This window comes from Capra hircus, chromosome 2 (genome assembly GCF_001704415.2).
Source record: "Capra hircus breed San Clemente chromosome 2, ASM170441v1, whole genome shotgun sequence".
Lineage (NCBI taxonomy): Eukaryota > Metazoa > Chordata > Mammalia > Artiodactyla > Bovidae > Capra > Capra hircus.
In genome coordinates, this window is record NC_030809.1 from 104,708,047 (window position 1) to 104,728,672 (window position 20,626).

The 20,626-nt window shown below is 36.6% G+C and overlaps 1 protein-coding gene across 7 annotated transcripts in view; it reads right to left on the bottom strand.

The window, feature by feature from the left end:
- The window catches only part of COBLL1 (cordon-bleu WH2 repeat protein like 1), a 167,258-nt gene that overhangs the window by 47,459 nt on the left and 99,173 nt on the right, over nucleotides 1-20,626 (bottom strand). For 5 of the 7 annotated variants that reach the window (XM_018063937.1, XM_018063946.1, XM_018063973.1 and 2 more), the window contains 3 exons: nucleotides 7,171-7,372; nucleotides 4,910-5,138; nucleotides 4,004-4,042 (listed from right to left, as the gene is read on the bottom strand). In XM_018063937.1, the coding sequence (XP_017919426.1) occupies nucleotides 4,004-4,042; nucleotides 4,910-5,138; nucleotides 7,171-7,372 (470 nt within the window). The remainder of the gene's footprint in view (nucleotides 1-4,003; nucleotides 4,043-4,909; nucleotides 5,139-7,170; nucleotides 7,373-20,626) is intronic. The other 2 variants (XM_018063956.1, XM_018063983.1) reach the window with 1 other exon arrangement.

A 20,626-nucleotide genomic window follows, 5' to 3' on the forward strand; every position in this document is an offset into this window, starting at 1 on the left:
TGTCCGACTCTGTGCGACCCCATAGACGGCAGCCCACCAGGCTCCCCCGTCCCTGGGATTCTCCAGGCAAGAACACTGGAGTGGGTTGCCATTTCCTTCTCCAATGCATGAAAGTGAAGAGTGAAAGGGAAGTCACTCAGTCATGTTTAACTCTTAGTGACCCCATGGACTGCAGCCTACAGGCTCCTCCATCCACGGGATTTTCCAGGCAAGAGTACTGGAGTGGGTTGCCACTGCCTTCTCCGCATAAGACATGAAATAACCTAAATTTCCATCGACAGATGAATAGATAAAGAAGAGGTGGTATATACGCACAATGGAATACTACTCATCCCCCCAAAACAATGAAACAATGCCATTGGCAGCAACATGGATGGACTTAGAGATTTTCATACTAAGTAAGCCAGAAAGAGAAATACAAGTACCATATGCTATCATTTATACATGGAATCTCAAATATGATACAGACGAATCTATCTATGAAACAGACTCAAAGACACAGAGGACAGACGTGCGGTTGCCAAGGAGTAGGTAGGGGTGGGGAAAGGAATGGAGTGGCAGCTGGAGTGCAAACTATCACATGTAGATAGGATGGCTAAGCGACAAGGTTCTACTGTATAGCACAGAGAACTATATTCACCATCTTGTGATAAACCATAGTGGAAGGAATGTTAAAAAGAATTATATGTATGTGTAACTGAATCACTTTGCTGTAGAGTGATATATCCGCTATACTTCAATTTTAAAAGATACCGGCAATGATTATTGATGGCTAACATCAATAAAGGTAACTTGTTATTACATGTCTGTTAATGGAAATACACAATACAACCCATGAAATATTCTTATCAAAAATACCTCCCCCAAATCTGATCAAGTCTCTAGATTTAACAATCAATTTACAGGAAACAGGGGATGAAGGCACATGTTAAGTGGCACCACAGGATGCAATCAGCCAAATTCTGAATGTGGAAAATACCATAAGACAAATGACCTGGTTTCTTCAGCAAATAAGTTGCAGATTTTAAAAAGAGAGACAGGAGTGGGCATTGATACATTTTAAAAACATCTCTCCTGTGAAACACATGAGTTTTATGGCAAATCACAATATAATCTCTGTGACACTGGAGACAAAGTATTATATGTTGAAATATGTGGGATATATCTGTAGCAAAACTTAGAGCTCAATGATAGTCTTAAATACATAGTATTTTCTAGTCTTTTTATTTAAAGAAAAAGTTTCAAAAGTTAAATAGTTTATGACAAAGTAGGAGTTATTCCAGGAAAGCAAAGATAGTTAACACCAATAAATATATTAATGCAATATGCCTCAATAAGACACTAAAGGAGAACTATATTTCACAAATTAAAACTTCATAAATCTGTTGCTTCAAATATTAAATAAGCACTATGTATTCTGTCGGAGAAGGGAATGGCACCCCACTCCAGTACTCTTGCCTGGAAAATCCCATGGATGGAGGAGCCTGGTGGGCTGCAGTCCATGGGGTTGCTAAGAGTCAGACACAACTGAGCGACTTCACTTTCACTTTTCACTTTCATGCATTGGAGAAGGAAATGGCAAGCCACTCCAGTGTTCTTGCCTGGAGAATCCCAGGGACGGGGGAGCCTGGTGGGCTGCCGTCTATGAGGTCACACAGAGTTGGACACAACTGAAGTGACTTTGCAGCATGTATTCTGTACGATGAGTTTACTGACAGTGCTAGCAACTAACAATAATAGGCATGTGGATAGCATTTTATGGTCAAAAATTTTTTCACATGCCTAATTCATCCTTTAGAACAATGCTGTGAGGTAGGTGTCACAAGCTACCTGAGCTGTTCTGAGCCCTTGTTTTAAGTAGGGGACTGTAAAGAATTGAAAGGCCTGGGTGACGGTGACTAGAGAGTTTGAATAACTTGCACCAAAACAAATAGACATTAAACACGAGAATTGAATCCAGTACCCATTTAAAGAGGATGTGCAATACCTCTGACTTCTTTTTTTAAGAAACGCTACTATTTCCTTTTCATATAGACTCATCCATTAGCTGAATGTAGATATACAATTAAATTTCATTGGAACAGTAAATAGCAAGTTCACATGGCGCTGCAGTGCAATAACTATAACCAGAGTACTCATGTAGTTATTTTTGGCAAAGTAATTTCCAGGCATCCTGAGTAGTGGTTAATTCCTAAATCTTCACTTAAACCTCAATTTCAGGGATCACTACAAGTCAGTTAAACACCAGGACAAACAAGGACTTGAGCCTACTTAGAAAAGCAACTCAAATACTGTAGTTTCCTATTTCTCAAAGAGAGGCTGTAAATAATTGCACACAAAGTTCTAAGCCTTCTGATCTTATCAGACAAAATAAGGAGGCAGGGGCATTTACCATGTTTGGATTGACCTTGTAGATTCTGACACTGTAAAAGAAGCTTTTTACGTTTTCCTGTTACAGTCTCTCAAGATTATATTCACAACATTTAATACTCTGCATAAACCACATACTTTTTCAGCTGGAGGGGATATTAGCAATCAGCACATTCAACAGCTTCAAAATGAGGCCAACAAGATTATGGAATTTGCTTAGCAGTAGCAGTAGCAATATGTACGTAGAGAGTGGCAAAGTTAAGAGTGAAAGCCATGTACAAGTAACAGAATGCTGTTGCTGGAAAGAATCAAGAGAACATTTTTTTCCCTTGATTATCATGAAAGTGGGAGGCGAGATCCAGACAAATAAAGTTATTTGCCTAATCAGCTTGCCAGATGAGCTTAGTAGCCAAGGTAATATCAGGATTAACATGCCTATCTTCTGATTATTAGCCAGTATACACTTTACAATCATAACAATTTTCAACTCCTTTGATTAGTCTAGTCTTCATGATAGCCACTAGAAATAAATAAGTATAATTCTTAATTCTTGGAATTGAGAGGTTCATTCTGTTATGAAAAAATTCTAAATGGTGAAGAAAGAAGATTTCAGTAATTTAATAACACTTAATGTGTATAGTTTATTAAGTTTTTTTAGTAGGGAGTAATTATTACAGTAATCAATTATCTGAACCTATTCTTTTTTAATGGGGAAAAGATTTCCAGACTTTATTATTATTGGCTAATTTTTAATAAAGTTTTCTGCTATGAAAGTAATATATTTCCATTATAAAACTCTATAATATAAAGAAAAGAAAAATGAAAAAAGTCACTCATAGCCCTACCACCCAAAGGTAGCCACACTTAAAATTTTTATATATTCCTTTTCAGAAATTTCATGTGAAAGTTTTTTTAAATATACTATATTAAACATTAAAGAGCTTTAAAAGCTGATTTTAGCATAAGCACTTTCCATATTATTACAAAATATTCACAAGCAATTTAAATTTGCAAACATTTCCTATAATGAATATACCCTTAATATTCCAAATAACAATTTCAAAAGAAATAATTTGGGACCCTTCTTGGAACCACCAAGCTTTCAGTGTACGTACCCAATAAAGGCCCTAGCAAAATCACTTTTTCTTGTCTGAGAGTGAAGGGTATGTTTTTCTCATTCTTAATGTGATATTAGTTTTCAAATAGTTATTGAAATGTAATTATTGTATTAAATTCAGAAATCAAGGTGGGAGCTTATAAACTATTTTTTAGAAATAAAACCCAAAGATTTTCTAAATTAAAATCTCTTACAGAATGTACTTATTGTTAGCGTTAAGAAAATAAGTAATATTATCAGCTTAGTTGGTTAGTGTTAGTCACTCAGTCATGTCCAACTCTGCAATCCCGTAGACTATAGTCCTCTAGGCTCCTCTGTCCATGGAATTCTCCAGGCAAGAGTACTGGCATGGGTAGCCATTCCCTTCTCCAGATCTTCCCAACCCAGGGATTGAACCCGTCTCCAGATTCTTTACCATCTAAGCCACCAGAAAAGTCCCATTAGCAGTTTTTGTAATTTACCCAATAGAAATAGAGATTTCATACTATAATCTTTCTACAGATTCATATATCTTACCTTGTAAAGATGACTTATTGAAGGCAGTAACAGAAGTGGCTACAGAAGGAGGGAGTGAAAGAGGGTAAATTGACTGTAAAGATAATGTCTGTTTAAGTATAAAACATCACTGAGTTGAAACATCTGTCTATGAATTATTTAAAGCCACAATCTCAAGATAAAGTTGAAGTTCTCTACACAGAGAAGATGTAAGTAATCATTCTTCACAAAGCTTTTATTACTCCTAATAAAACAGATTCGTGTTAAATAAATAAGCTTCCATTTATCTATTAGATATCATAGAAACCAACATTATCTAAAGTCTCCAAGTTTTAATACATTATACCTATAGATTTATACTCCAAGTATTCCTATTTTGAAGACTTTTGTAACTAGACAGACTCATTTTATAAGCTAATTGATTTTGGGTGCTGAACTTAGAAAAATATTTGTCAGTATACTCCCAAATTCGAAAGAAAATTAAGACTCAGACAAAACCATGGTGAGTCTCCCACAGTACAGTCGGATTTTTTACCATCTGAGCCACCAGGGAAGCCCATGAATACGAGAGTGGGGTAGCCTATCCCTTCTCCAGGGGATCTTCCTGACCCAGGAATCAAACCAGGGTCTCCTGCATTGCAGGCGGATTCTTTACCAGGTGAGCTACCAGGGATGCCCTAAATATTCAAAGGTAGATGGAAAAGTGGAAAATGTAAATGACAGCTAAGAAAGACAAATTTTTATTCCAATTTTAATAACTGAACTCAAGTTAAATTTTATTACATTTAGTTTTCTCTTTTTATTTCTAATGACATTTACTGACTTTACTACAGGATTCTTTATGAATCTGAAAATACTTAATACATAAACACAAAACATGCACACATATGCACATCCTGTCAAATGAACATGCAAAGTCTTACTCACCTTTGCTGACATCAATGGCATATAATTCTCTCAGTCCCAGTTCATTAAGAGATTTCGTCAAGTCAAGGGGCTCCTGAGACTGATAGTCCTTCAGCAACTGTGTGTGTAATGGATCAAACTCACATTTGCTGCATATAATGGTGAGAAGTTCTTGAAGTGGTGCGTGTGGGCTAACTCTCACTATTGTCTTCTGCGTTTTCTTAAAATTGATCACTACTCTCACAGTTTTCTGAAACACAGATTAAAGCCAGAGTTACACCATAATTTACTGGGGTTTTTTTTCCAAGATAATACGAACCTTCATTTTATTGTGTAAGAATCCTTCTTCCATAGCCAAGTTCAATAATATAGGTAACATTAAGAATTAATGTGAATAACATGATGATATACAAATCCTGTGACCTTATTTGTAACTTATGGTGTTTCTCGTGGAAGTAAGTTTCCATCCTGAGATCTGGAGAAGATTGGAGGCATTTTCTAGAATAGTCTTTGTAGCACTAGAATGTCATAAATTTCTGTCTCATACTTCAGACTTTAACCTAAGCCCCAGGCTCTATTCCTATATCTCTAGCACCCTCACATTGCATAATATGAAATTACCATAGTTTACTGACCATCTTTCTACATCTTTCTACAGTGATGTCTAGAACAATGAGATAATTTATGGAAAATTATGTATTGGAACAAATACAATATACAGTATTTTTTACTTTGTGGTAAAATTTTCATTTTGATTAATGTTACTTCCTAAATCCAAACCAGATTCTTGGAAAAAAGTTGTTTATTAAGTAATTTAGATTAAATTCATAACTCATTAAGTAGATTTAAATCCAAAACAAAACATAAAAGTCTCTTATCTAGTCCTACAGGTGTTTTTGCTTTATTCCTTAAAATATTTACTTTAAAATTAGCATACATGATAGAATTATAAATGTTTTATTCAATTTTTTTTAGTTGAGAAATATTTATTTTTCTAATGGTTTGTCAGTTGTCTCAATGGAAAAGGGATATTTTAATTAAGACACTAACATTTTTGAGCTTCTATTTGAGATAAGTGAGTTAATCCATATGAAGAGCTTAACACATGGCAAATTGTAAATTATCAACACATAAACATTAGCAATCGTAACTATTGTCACTACTATTATTACTACTTTGGTTAATTTTAATATATTAGTAAAGAATAGTATAATAGTCCTCATTTAGATATTTAATACTGCTAACTCAAAGTTACCAAGAAGATTTTGAGCACCTCCATATTTTAATGCAATTGAATTAAATTTTGTATGTAAATGGAATTTAGAAACATGAGCATGTTAAGTGAAACTTACAGACTGCAGATCTTTAAAGTTTAACATATATTCCTAAAATACCACATACAGTCAAATGCTACAACATAAATAATGCAATTTCCATTTAGATAAATAGTATACATATGTTTATGGAAAATAGCCCAATATCCTAATTAATATTTAATATCCAATCAAATGTTGTAGAAAGCAAAGAATTTTTAGTATTGTCCAAAAAAGGTAACTTTGTTAAAAAAAAAACTTCTCATAAGAATATGAAGAAAATATGAGAATGTATGTACTCAAGTCATGTGTAAATGAACTAATTTTAAAAATAAACCTTTATATATTTTTTAAAGTTAAAAATGGTTTATGTTGTTCCTAATGAAAGAGTATTTCTAGAAACCCATTACTTCTACCCCCCGTTTGCTTATAGGAACAGAACAATTTTATAAAGGAGAAATGATGAATGATATTATCACTGCGGTAAAAAAATTTTTGCTTAAAATTCATACATTACAGAAAACTGAGCCATTGTGCAGCTCAAATTAACAATAATCTATAAGTTAAAAAGTTACAACCACCACTTACCACGTACAGAGAAGTAAAAAAAAAATTGTTTTAAATTCTTAGAGGAATTTGTATTAAAGAATTCTAAAGCCTTTTTTAAAAAATGTAAAATACTTTTTAAAAGAGTAGCTCAAAATATAGATCTTTCATAATTGTCAGATTCTGATACTGTCAAAAAGATCACTTTAGCACATCTAAAATCTTAAGTATTCTCCAAATCCTAGTTAATCCAAGGATAAACAACCAAGTGAATCCTAAGCAAAAAGGTTCAGGAAAACACGATAGCCATACTTATATCAAATTAGACCAGGAAAGGCAAATTTTATTTCATTTACACTGAGCTGCAAAGAATGATTTTAAAAATTAACAGTATTATGTCAAAATCTACTATGAAAATCTTACCTCTGGTATTAGAGGTGTAGGTTTTTTCTTATCCAGAGTTTTTGGCTTTAAAATTACTTTCTCCACCTCCAACATTCCTATTGGTGTGTTTGGCTTAAATTTAATGGGGTTCTTTTCAGCTGAGAGCAGATCAATTGTGTGACTTGATGGATTTAAGTGATATTGTGCACAGAGGAAAATCAACAAGTCCATCATAGGTTTACTGTAAAACAAGAGTAGTGCTGATCATGAAACAGTTTCATTACCTGTTCAATTTATTGTTTCAAGCATTTTTTCTAGGGCCTCTGGGGAATGGCAACCCACTCCAGTACTCTTGGTCAGAAGAATTCCATGGACAGAGGACCTGCTGGGCTACAGTCCATGGGATCACAAAGAATCGGACATAACTGTGTGACTAACTTTCCTTTTTTTTTCTTATCTTCAGCAGATAAAACAAGCCTACAGAATACTGTGAAAGCTGCTTTAAAAGCTAACTACAAGATATTATATTTAAGCAAACAAAATTATAATAGTTTAAAAATTCTATGTAGTATTCAAGAAAACTTGGATCCTTGTGTTGGTTTAAAAATTCTGTATATTTTATCTGCCAAATTGTCTTCATATCATAGATTTCAGGAGAAGAAAAAGATCTTCTTTACCCAAAAGCAGTCACTTAACTTAGCAGATGCTCCTTTACAATGTCATTTGGAATATGAGCAATCTTTAGCTTACAAATTGGTTCTGATAAGAATACAGAATTGTCACTTTTGGTCTTTAGAAAGCATAGAATCTACAGGAGGAAGGCCACAAAATCCTAACGAAAAGTGTCATACAGACTTCTTCAATTCATTCAAACAGCATTTAATATCCCTAGGCACTGGCAACAGGGTACAACTTTATGGCATACCTTCTCTCATATACCCAAAACAATGCTAGATGGACTAGACTAAGTGTCAGCAAGCTACAGTCTGCAGGTCAAAGTGGGTCCATAGTCTTGTTTTTGTAAATAAAAGCTTACTGGCACACAGCAAAGCTTATTTGTTTATATAATATCTAGGGCTACTTTTGTGTTATAATGACAGATTTGAGTAGATGTAACTGAGACTGTAGGGCCTGCAAAACCTAATACTTTTTTACTAATTGGCTCTTGACAGAAAAAGTTTAGGGACTCTTGTGCTAGACAGTGAGAAAATAACCAAGTAAATGTATGATAAAATTTCAAACAGTGGTTAAGTGTTGAACACTAATAGTAATACAGAACCTATTTCTATATGGAATTGCTATTTCGACTTGAGATTCAGAGACACTCAAATTTTTGCTTCCATTTCTACAGATTCCAGCTGCTGACACAGACTTGTTTTCATTCACTTCATCTCCCATCTCTCTCCCACATACAAGTTGTACCCATTACACATATACCAAGAAAATAAACAGAATTGTGTGGTCTCAAACTCTTTCTTAATTGTCAGCATTTGAGGAAAGCATACCAAAAAAATCTTTTGTATTATGTGCTTTCTGCAAATGTCTGTAGGTCCTAAACTGTTAGCTCATACTCAAGACTGAGGCAATAAAATACTGTCTAAAAGTCTTATTTTTGTGAACTGAGGTTTCCAGGGCTTCAGTTGAGGGTAATCAGGTGGCCAGCCTTTTTTCTCCCCCCAAAAGGTAAGTATAAATGTCAATAGAAGAAAATTCTCCAATTTCTTGCCTAGATTATGAACAGCTATCAGTCTTTTAGAAACTTGACAGGGAAATGAGACTAAAAAACCTCCCTGTTCAGTATGCTATTTTTAATGTAGCACATCTGTTCCCATATGCACCTACTCGCAGTCTCCTGGATAGGATTCCCAGGTCTGTAAGCCTCTCTGGTTCAGCGTTTCCAGAGAGGAAGTATCCTGCGGGGGAAGAATTAGTTGTCTGACATTCCGTGGTCCTGAGGTCCAATACTTTATATGGATTTTCAAACCATCCCCTGGGTTCAGCTCCCTACCTCACCCTCAGCTTCTGCGGCTGTTGCCCATTCTTGGGCCATTCCACTTGTTACGGGATAAAGAGGCATTTTTCATAATGGTGTACTTACTTCTCTTCTCTCTCCCATATACTAGTTGTACCCATTATATATATGCCAAGAAAAATGAATAAATAAAAAATAAGTCCCTCAGTTAAAAAAAAAAGTTCTCTGTAATATGTTTCAGTCCCCCAACTATGTTTCCTATGTCTTTATTAAAGGCTTGTACAGTAATATTTAGGAGTTTTATTTCCTACTCTTGAGCTACCTAGTATGTTCATACATACATTTTCTATAATTGCCCAAATTTTGGCTTTGGATAGTACACACTCAATTTCATCCAGAGAAAGACTAGCATAATAGTATTGTTGAAGTTTATTTTTTTAACAGTACTCTATGATAGCAATTTGATGCTAAATACCAATTCTAGATTTGAAAATGGTACTTCTTTCCCTGATAGTAAATAAAGTTAAGAAGGATTAGGCAATGTCTAAATAAAAACAATATAATTAAAAATACAAAATATTTATACAAAATAATTATAAATTACAATAAATTATAAATCCTTATACATATAAGCTGGAAGAAGAGAGAATTTTCAGTGTCAACTCAGTGGAGACATGTCCACTGTGGTCTATGAGTAAATGGTATTATGTTCAGATTATATTTTCCTTTCTCTCTATATACAAATGTGCCAGTTAATACATGTAAAAACCCTAAACTTTATACTTCACACATCTTTTACTTGTTAAATGTACAGTCCTTCTAGAATCTCTGCCAGAAATATACACTAAACATTATCAAGACAAAAAGTGATTAGTATAAAGTTTTGTTTTTGTTTTGTTAATCTCTTATTTTTATGCTACCATTTTTTTATCTTTTAGAGTAAAAGATACTTTAAAAACTTTTTTAAAGAACAATTTGACACTCTAACTCTTCTGATATGCCTTAATGAATTATAGTATTTTTATCTGTGATATGCAAATTTTATTCCTTTAGTCAAAGTGGTCACCTATAATTTGCACACTATACCAGATTTCACAGTAAAAAAGTTGCGTGGTGACTAGAAACTTTGGATTCATTGCCTAAATGTTTTCTAATAAACTCTTGGAAAAGCAACTAAAAGTTACAGATCTTCTTTATGACCTAATTCTCTCATTCTATAATTACAGTTTCAACTTTTACTTAATCATTCCAGAGGCCAATTCTCTCTAGAAAATATTTGTCGGCAGATGAAAGCAAAAGATCAGTAAGTTCTGTAACAGACAAAAATACACAGGGATTTGATACTGCCTATGATAATGATGTGATCACTCATCTAGAGCCAGGCATCCTGGATGTGAAGTCAAGTGGGCCTTAGAAAGCATCACTACAAACAAAGCTAGTGGAGGTGATGGAATTCCAGTGGAGCTGTTTCAAATCCTGAAAGATGATGCTATGAAAGTGCTGCACTCGTATGTCAGCAAATTTGGAAAACTCAGCCATGGCCACAGGACTGGAAAAGGTCAGTTTTCATTCCAATCCCAAAGAAAGGCAATGCCAAAGAATGCTCAAACTATTGCACTCATTTCACATGCTAGTGAAGTAATGCTCAAAATTCTGCAAGCCAGGCTTCAGCAGTACGTGAACCATGAAATTCCAGATGTTCAAGCTGGTTTTAGAAAAGGCAGAGGAACCAGAGATCAAATTGTCAACATCCGCTGGATCATGGAAAAAGCAAGAAAGTTCCAGAAAAACATCTATTTCTGCTTTATTGACTATGCCAAAACCTTTGACTGTGTGGATCACAATAAACTGTGGAAAATTCTTCAAGAGATGGGAATACCAGATCACCTGACCTTCCTCTTGAGAAATCTGTATGCAGGTCAGGAAGCAACAGTTAGAACTGGACATGGAACAACAGACTGGATCCAAATAGGAAAAGGAGTATGTCAAGGCTGTATACTGTCACCCTGCTTATTTAACTTCTATGCAGAGTACATCATGAGAAAGGCTGTGCTGGAAGAAGCACAAACTGGAATCAAGATTGCTGGGAGAAATATCAATCACCTCAGATATGCAGATGACACCACCCTTATGACAGAAAGTGAAAAGGCACTAAAAAGCCTCGATGAAAGTGAAAGAGGAGAGTGAAAAAGTTGGCTTAAAGCTCAACATTCAGAAAACGAAGATCATGGCATCTGGTCCCATCACTTCATGGGAAATAGATGGGGAAACAGTGGAAACAGTGTCAGACTTTATTTTGGGGGCTCCAAAAATCACTGCAGATGGTGATTGCAGCCATGAAATTAAAAGACGCTTACTCCTTGGAAGAAAAGCTATGACCAACTCAGATAGCATATTGAAAAGCAGAGATATTACTTTGCCGACTAAGGTCCATCTAGTCAAGGCTATGGTTTTTCCAGTGGTCATGTATGGATGTGAGAGATGGACTGTGAAGAAATCTGAATGCTGAAGAATTGATGCTTTTGAACTGTGGTGTTGGAGAAGACTCTTGAGAGTCCCTTGGACTGCGAGGAGATCCAACCAGTCCATTCTAAAGGAGATCAGTCCTGGGTGTTCATTGGAAGGACTGATGCTGAAGCTGAAACTCCAATACTTTGGCCACCTCATGCGAAGAGTTGACTCATTGGAAAAGACCCTGATGCTGGGAGGGATTGGGGGCAGAAGGAGAAGGGGATGACAGAGGATGAGATGGCTGGATGGCATCACGAACTCGATGGACATGAGTTTGAGTGAACTCTGGGAGTTGGTGATGAACAGGGAGGCCTGGCATGCTGTGATTCATGGAATTGCAAAGAGTTGGACACAACTGAGCAACTGAACTAACTATACTTAGATGTTAACTCCTCTCTAGCAGGTCCACCTCTTAGCAGACTTTCTTTCCAGGACCAAATACAACACAGGTCAGCGTCACTGAATGAGGAATTTATAGGAGCCAATGATTATTTATCTCTTTAGTAATTCTGCTTAAATATCCATGAGCTCAAACCTACAGCAGACAATATCCATTTGAGACGGCTGTTCAGTGTCTGATGCATGAAAAGGTGAAACTGTCAAAAGGAGACTCACACGCTTTAAAAAAAAGACACAGATGTGAGAAAGCGGTTTTGATTTTTGTTTTTTAATTAACAAACTTGACTTGTAGCCTTGTTGCATCTAAAGACAGTACACTTAACATAGAAGTGGGGTATAAGCATCAAGTTGTACTAAGACTTTATCCAAAATCAGCCTCAGATCAGTATGACTGCCTGAAGTATTTAATTAAAGGCTCAGCATTTGGCCCTAAAAACACAGAAGATATGATCCTGACCCAGCCAATTCTGAGGGTGGGAATTACTGACCATCTCATTCTACCTTAAAGGAGCTGTAACACAATAAAAGCAGGACACTAACTTTTAAGCAGGCCCTGCACACAGTGGGACTGCTTTGGGGATTAACTAGTCACAAAGCGCTCCCCTAGAAAACAAAATCCTCTCTTGAGGATAGTTTAGAATTCCCCAACCAAATGCCAAGTTACTTCTACCAAAAACAACAATTTTAGTTTGATGGTAATTATCCTAAGCTGATGAACCTAACAACCATTGGCTGAAAGGTCTAAGCACGTGATCACCATAGTAAGGACACTTGTTTTCCTATTCGCTAAGGTGGGAGCACATGCCAGCAGTCCACCCGAAACCCAAGCCAAATAACTGAAAGTTCAATAGGATTGGCTGAATTTGGTCACCACTTCCTCATTCAAACAAGAAACAGTCTTTTACCTCCTCTGTATCACCATATTACTTGGAATTTTGGCTTATTATTTAACAAAGTCTGCTTTGCCCTATTATTTACAGATTTTTTTTAAAATCTTCTAAAATAATGAATTTCTAGAGAGGGAATTAAAAAAAAAAAAAACAAAAAACTCTTCTTTGAACCAGAAGAAATCCTTATGAGGTTTCCCACTCCATTTTGAAATAAAAATCCTTTGTATTAATTTCATATCTAGTATCTCCTTTGAGTTCACAACCACTGCAAAAGCTACTTCCACTTTATGAATGAAGAAACTGTGGTTAGAAAAGTGACATAAACAGATTACCAAGAGCATAAACAGAATTGGCTGTAGTCAGAGTGAAAATGTCCTGACTCCTAATCCAGCTACACTTTAGCCTCAGGATCACATGCAAGACTCACAGCAGATGGCTTGCAACAGGTTTTATGCTTTCTACTGCAGTTTCACTTCAAAAATTGATGGCATCACTAAATAACTCCCTGAAATCCTCCAATGACCCTTCCTGCATTCATGGTACAAATGAAGGGTAATCTTGTCCTCGTTTTATTACCTGCTAGATAAAAGAAGACTTCTGCTTTGAGATTTTAAAGATCCACTTAGGTATTAAAAATGAAAGTCAGGATTCACCAAAGAGCTTTCAGATCAGCTCCAACAACTACCTAGGTGAATTTCCAAATCCTGCTGCCACTGCTAAGTCGCCTCAGTCGTGTCCGACTCTGTGCAACCCCTTAGATGGCAGCCCGCCAGGCTCTGCCGTCCCTGGGATTCTGCAGGCAAGAACACTGGAGTGGGTAGCCATTTCCTTCTCCAAATCCTACAGGTGCTTAGACAAAGTCACTTAGCAATAGGGTTGCTATGTAACTGATCCAATCTGGACACCTGAGAATGAAAGGGGGTTAGTAAACTCTGGGATAACAGGTACAAACAGGGACTGTCATAAGAAAATGAGGATGCATGATGAAAGTACTTTTTATGACCAGATGGATTTCAAGCATCTGATAGGGGGTTGAGCTCGAATGAATAAGATTCTTTCTTAAGAAGATTCTTTAAATCCACCCTAGTATCTGATAAGGTATATTTTACTCATTCTCAATAAATCCTCAAAACTGAGTTGAGTTGAATTGGTTCCAGCTGTCCCTTACAAATGTATACCAACAACCCAATTAAACTTATCAATGACAGTATAGGAACTTTTAGGACATTCTCCCTTGTTACTGATGTTTATCTTACAATAACCCACCTCATTCAATAAAGAGTTCAGGAATGAAGCTAACCCACCTAGTTCAGAATGAGTTCAGGAATGTCCATGTGCCTGAAAAGTGGATCAGGTTCATAAAACAAGAAACCTAATCTCAAAGTTGAGAGTGCTTACTGAATTATGCAATAGGAAAAGGTTATATACCACAATGTTAATAGTTATAACTGGACTCCTTAATCATAACATGGTGTTGTAAGTATTTTTTTTTTCCTGGCTTGTCTGTATTTTCCCACTTTCTTTAATAATTCCCAATCGCTGCATTTATCAGGCTTCCCTGGGCTCAGTTGTTAAAGAATCTGCCTGCAATGCAGGAGACCCGCACTGTTCGACCCCTGGGTTGGGAAGATCCCCTGGAGAAGGAAATGGCTACCGGCTCCAGTATGCTTGCCTGGGAAATTCCATGGACAGAGGAGCCTGATGGGCTACAGTCTATGGGGTTGCAAGAGTCACACACAGCTTAATGAGCAAACCAATCACCACCACTGCATTTAGAGTCATAAAAAATTAAAAATGAAATTAAGAAGGGTCATTGTTGCAGGTGTAGATTCCAGGAAAGGAAAGGGATGAGGGTGGCCCTTCTGGGAACCACACTTGGAGGCGGTTATTGCTAGTATTGAGTCACTCTAATAGCCAGGAGAGCCATCAGCCAACAGATGTTTATGCGCTGCCTGGCTCAGGGCTGTGGGGGGCAGTACTGAAGCCTAGTGCACACGATTCAAACCAGGCAAAAACTCAGGCAGGGCTATTACACTTAAATAAGTTAACAGTTAAAATTACAACTTTTATTTAGCAGGTGTAGTTGAATAAGTATCTAAATCAAAATTTAGAGCTTTCTTATGGAGCTCAATGTAAATGACCCTCATGCTGGGAAAGATCAAGGGCAAGAGGAGAAAAGGGTGATAGAGGATAAGACAGTTGTGGATGGCATCACTGACTCAGCGGACACGAGTCAGTGCAGCACGCCAGGCCTCCCTGTCCGTCACCAACTCCCAGAGCCTATTCAAACTCAAGTCCATCAGTCGGTGATGCCTTCCAACCATCTCAACGTCTGTCGTCCCTACTCCTCCTGCCCTCAATCTTTCCCAGCATCAGGGTCTTTACCAGTGAGTCAGTTCTTCACATCAGGTGGCCTAAGTATTAGGGTTTCAGCTTCACAATCAGTCCTTCCAATGAATATTCAGGACTGATTTCCTTTAGGATGGCCTGGTTAGATCTCCTTGCAGTCCAAGGGACTCTCAAGAGTCTTCTCCAACACCACAGTTCAAAAGCATCAATTCTTTGGTGCTCAGCTTTCTTTATAGTCCAACTCTCACATCCATACGTGACTACTGGAAAAACCATAGCTTTGACTAGATGAACCTTTGTTGGTAAAGTAATGTCTCTGCTTTTTAATATGCTGTCTAGGTTGGTCATAACTTTTCTTCCAAGGAGCAAGCGTCTTTTAATTTCATGGCTGCAGTCACCATTTGCAGTGATTTTGGAGCCCAAAAAATAAAGTCTCTTACTGCTTCCATTGTTTCCCCATCTATTTGCCATGAAGTGATGGGACCGGAAGTCATGAAGAACAACAAATGGAGCTCAATGTGGTTGTGCCATGCAACAGGTTTTCAGCAGTGTGTTTTTGAAATCTATCACCCTATCATATAATGTATTTACTACACATCTGTCATTTGACATTTTTCAGTAAATATAAGAATGATTCTGAAATTCTTCTGAGATGCATACCACTTGCTGTATTACTGGTTGAGGTGTGGGAAGTAAACAAAACTGACCCACATTAATCCAGTAATATCTTGCCATTTTTTATAGTCTACTTTCTTCCAGTAGGTGGCACTGCAGTTCATGTAAAACACTCCTGAGTTAGTTCTCTGACCCACCAGGTACCAGTCAAAACTCTGCTCACAAAGGTCAGAGATACGAGGTGACTTGCTTGAGGTCACATAGCAAGTTATGGAATAAACTGTAGAGCCTGAGACTTCTAACTTCAAGTTCCATGCTTTCTTTATTTGTGTTTTCATTCCTGATATTCTAAGATTTGCTCATATCAAAACAAATCCCTATTTATGGTATTCAGGATGTAAAACAACACAAATTACAGGAGAGAGAACGGACTAGCAGACATAGAGTGCTCTGCCTGTCGACCAACAGAGAGAGTTAATATCAATCTTTTATCAAATTTCCAAATTAAAACTGCTTTTAAAATGTCCCCAGAGAAAAAGGGAAACATATTTATTCAATGAGAATCGCATCTGACTATAAAGCAAGGACATAGAGTGATGTACAAACATACCTGCATATTTCCTTTTTCACTGTAGTATCTATCAGCGTTTACCCTATAAGCTCATTTTCATTAAAAAGTAACTTTTCCCAAGCACGAGTAGATACCACCACATATGCTATTGCATAGCGTGGCATTTTCTGAGGAGCTTAGTCCCTATGCAGTTTGCCTCTAACAACAATATTCTTTAATGCTCACTTTCAGCAAGGCCCAGAGCTGCTTTGCCTGGTGAAAAAGATTGATTACTTGACCTGCACACACACACACAGACAGACAGAGATATATATATGTGTATGTATGCATGCATGCATGCATACACACACACACACACACACACACACACACACACACACACACACACCTGTACTTCCTTCCTTCAATCATCTGTAATAACAGGACAAACAGAAATGCCCAGAGTTTTCATGCTGCCACTCAGCTATCTTCGATGTAAGCCAAGGATCACAAAGGCAGGATGACAGATACTGGGTGACTTTTGGTCACTAAAGAGGCAGTATCACTAAGCTCTGATACCAAAAGACTGGTAAGCCTATACAGATAGCTCCTAACCTGATTCAGGATAACAAGTTTTTAGTTTGCCCTTGAGCATAAGTCTATTACCGTCTCCAACTTTATTGTGTTCCCTAATCTGAATAAGCTCTTCAGTGAAAAATCAATGTACAAACAAGTGTATTCTAAGATAATGTTGTGTGTTACATTCTCAGAAATGGGACTTTCTGAGCATACCTCTGCATGTGCTGTATGAGAACAGAGGGGAACTTTCTAAAGAACTTCCCCAAGAATAGATTTTGAGAAGTACAATTTTTCTGAAAAGTTAAATGAAGCATAAGATTCTAAATATTTATTTCAGGCTCATATTGACATTATTCTTCAAAGGAAATATATATAAGTAACACCATTGAAATATACAATACAAAGAATATTTAGACAAATTAAGAAAAATGGCCTCAAAATATTAAAAATATTATATTAGAGAGCTCCTTCATAGTGACATAAGGAGCTTTATTAATTGCTAAGAAAACTTTATGCCCTTAATTAAACTACTTAATTTAATTAAAATACTCTTCCATAGTATACTCTTCCACTAAATCCCCATTTTGTTGAAAATTGTCTTATTTCATTTATAGCAACAAAGCCAGGAAGAAATTTAAGTTATCTATACCATGGCTCTGCATATTAGGTAGCTAACATTTTTTCAGAAATAGAATTTTTTTCTATAATTACATTTTTGTTTTTCTTGTTATTAAAATTAAAAAAAAAAAACAATGGTCCAGCAATTGCTGCAACCTTCAAAATATCCCAAATCACACTCAAGATAGCCTGAACTGCCCTCTAAAATATTTGGAATCACTCCTAGATATCCAGAATCATACTCCTGAAATATTCAGAACTGCACAATCACTTTTAATTATAAAGAATTAATATAAAAAATTAGTCATAGTGTTTTCAACTTGAGTCATTCCTGAGTGATAAAACTATTAAGAACAAATTCTAAAATCAAACTCCCTCATAAAAATACTAATATAAAACAAATTCTACTCTCAGAAAAGTTTTTCAGTCCCAAACAAAATTTAAAAAGCACTCAGAATTTGGGGCATTCTTGCCCTGCTGTCTATCTGAGAAAATATCTTTATTTAAGAGTTTCTGGGGAAGCTACTAAGGCCCATCCAAATGCCTCTTCAAGACACATCATTTAAGTTGCTACCTCCATCAGCACATAAGATTTAAGAAGACAACATCTGAATTTACTAAATGTCTACTACACTGCAAGAAACTGTAAAAATAAGAAGAAGAAAAAGAAAGAAAAAAAACACTATGATAAAGACTAAGAAGGAAAGTCATGAGGCCTGCATGGATGTTTTGGTTTGCTTAAGAAGATAAGACACACATACAAATTACAGCCTGAGATAATGTATGATAACCATCAATGGTATCAAGTGTCAGGAGAGTTTGGAAGTTAGAGGTCAACAGTTCTTTCTTGAGAGATCAGGGAGCCTTTATATAAAAAGTGTCACTTGAGCTATATTAACTGGATAAATGTGGCTGGTATGGTACTCAAAATGGAAAAGCTTTCAAAAAAAAATGTGAGTATCTGTAGAAGAAGTCATGTGGCTAAAGCTGAAGCTATTCAGAGGGAGTAGTGAAGGAAAGCCTGCCTAACTTCAGAGAAGAAGTTAAGCAGGGCACCTCATGTCCAGGCTTGGTAGCTTGGACTTCCTCACTTTGGTGCTGAATTGCCATTCCCGCAGTCTTTTATCATAGGGAGTGCCACAAACAGAGGGGTGTTTTAGTCAGATTACCCTGAGGGTGGAGAATGAATGGAGGGAGCCCAGGGTTAAGGAAAACAGTCCTCAATAGAAAATGGAGGAGGCCACTATGTGCCAGGCATTGATAGAATTTCATTTAATCCTCAAAACAATTCAGTTATAAAACATTTTTATAGATAAGAAAACTGAAGCAATTCAACAATAGTTGGCAGCCCAGAAACAAAAAGCTGACTGGTGGAAAATTACTCCAGTTTTAGGAACCTGGAAGGCAAACAGGCTAGAAGGTCGAAAGGGCACAGAAAATCTAGGATCCTTGTAAGTACAAACGTAGTAGAAATGACCGATGAAGAATTCAAGTCAAATATGAAAAAAACACGCACCAATCGGAAGAGAAGTCATCAATTAGACTTGAGGAGGATGAAGAACAACTCCAATTTAAAAAGTGGATAAGCTAGATTCAAAAAAATTGTGTCAAAGCAGAAACCCTAAGATCTCACTTTTGAAATAGTTTCAAAGTAATAAGATACGACTGTCCAGTTGGACAGGGGAAGTAGACTATGGACACAGTTTTCCAGAGTCAAGGAAACAGAAGGAAGCTAGCTTGGTGTAGCAGGTGGGAAAATCTGAAGTAAATACAATGGGTTACAGGATAGAGAGGAAACCTGTGATTCTAATACTGAAGTCACTGAGGTTAAAAAAAAAGAAATCTAAAGAACCCAGAGGGCTAATAGTAGGGAAGATGGCAATATAAACAGGTGACTGGTACATTCAAGAAGAAATTTTGAGTATTGATGAAACCACTGCTATCTGTCAGCATTAGTGAAGAACTAGGAAAAATCACTGACTTAAAAAAACCAGCTTGAATCCAGGGAACATAAGAGAAATTGCCTTTACATTACCCGAGCCACATCCATTATCATCATTATTTTCAAACCAGGGTAATGGTGTGATCTCAAGGGTTAAAGATGATACAATGACCATTGTCTCTAACTCACAAGATGCCTCCTTCACCCAGAAGAGGTGGAAGCCCACCAAGGTCAGTCGCAGGGTTCGCAACCTCTAAAACATGATTCAATGTGTCATCTCCAAAACTACTTTCAACACAAAACAAACGGCAAAGTACTTACTTGAATTTAATAAGAATTCAGTATGCAATACTATGGCTTCCCTGGTGGCGCAGACGGTAAAGCGTCTGCCTGCAATGCAGGAGACCTGGGTTCAGTTCCTGGGTTGGGAAGATCCCCTGGAGAAGGAAATGGCAATCCACTCCAGCACTCTTGCCTGGAAAATCCCATGGACAGAGGAGCCTGACAGGCTACAGTCCATGGGGTCGCAAAGAGTCGGACATGACTGAGTGACTTCACTTTCTTTCACTTTCATGTAATACTATGTATTGTTTGCTAATGCTGAACTTTTCTATCCTCATGTACTTTCAATAATTCATAAACTTGTACATAATCTTAAGGATAAATCTCCAAAGTAAGGTATCTTGAATGAATTTCTTCTAGATAAAACCACAATATAAAAATGCAATACCCAATCGATTGCTTACTTATTCTTTCATTCTACAAACAAATATATATACATACACATGCAACTAAAGGTCAAAATAGCTTCAGTTTCTAAAACAGCAGCCCTGATAACAAACAGGTAGTTAAAGGTGAAAGGTGGAACAAGACCAAGTATACAACTCATGTAACTTTCCTCTCCAAAATGAAATGGAAAATTACACTTGGCTGAATTCCATTTTTCCAGTTTTTATTCAGGTATTAAAAATATCAGTCTGCTAAATCACATATTCCCTTCTTGCTGGGTTAAAGTTTAATTTTCTGTTTCTATTACATTTATCTACATTTTAATAAATTCATTAAATCAT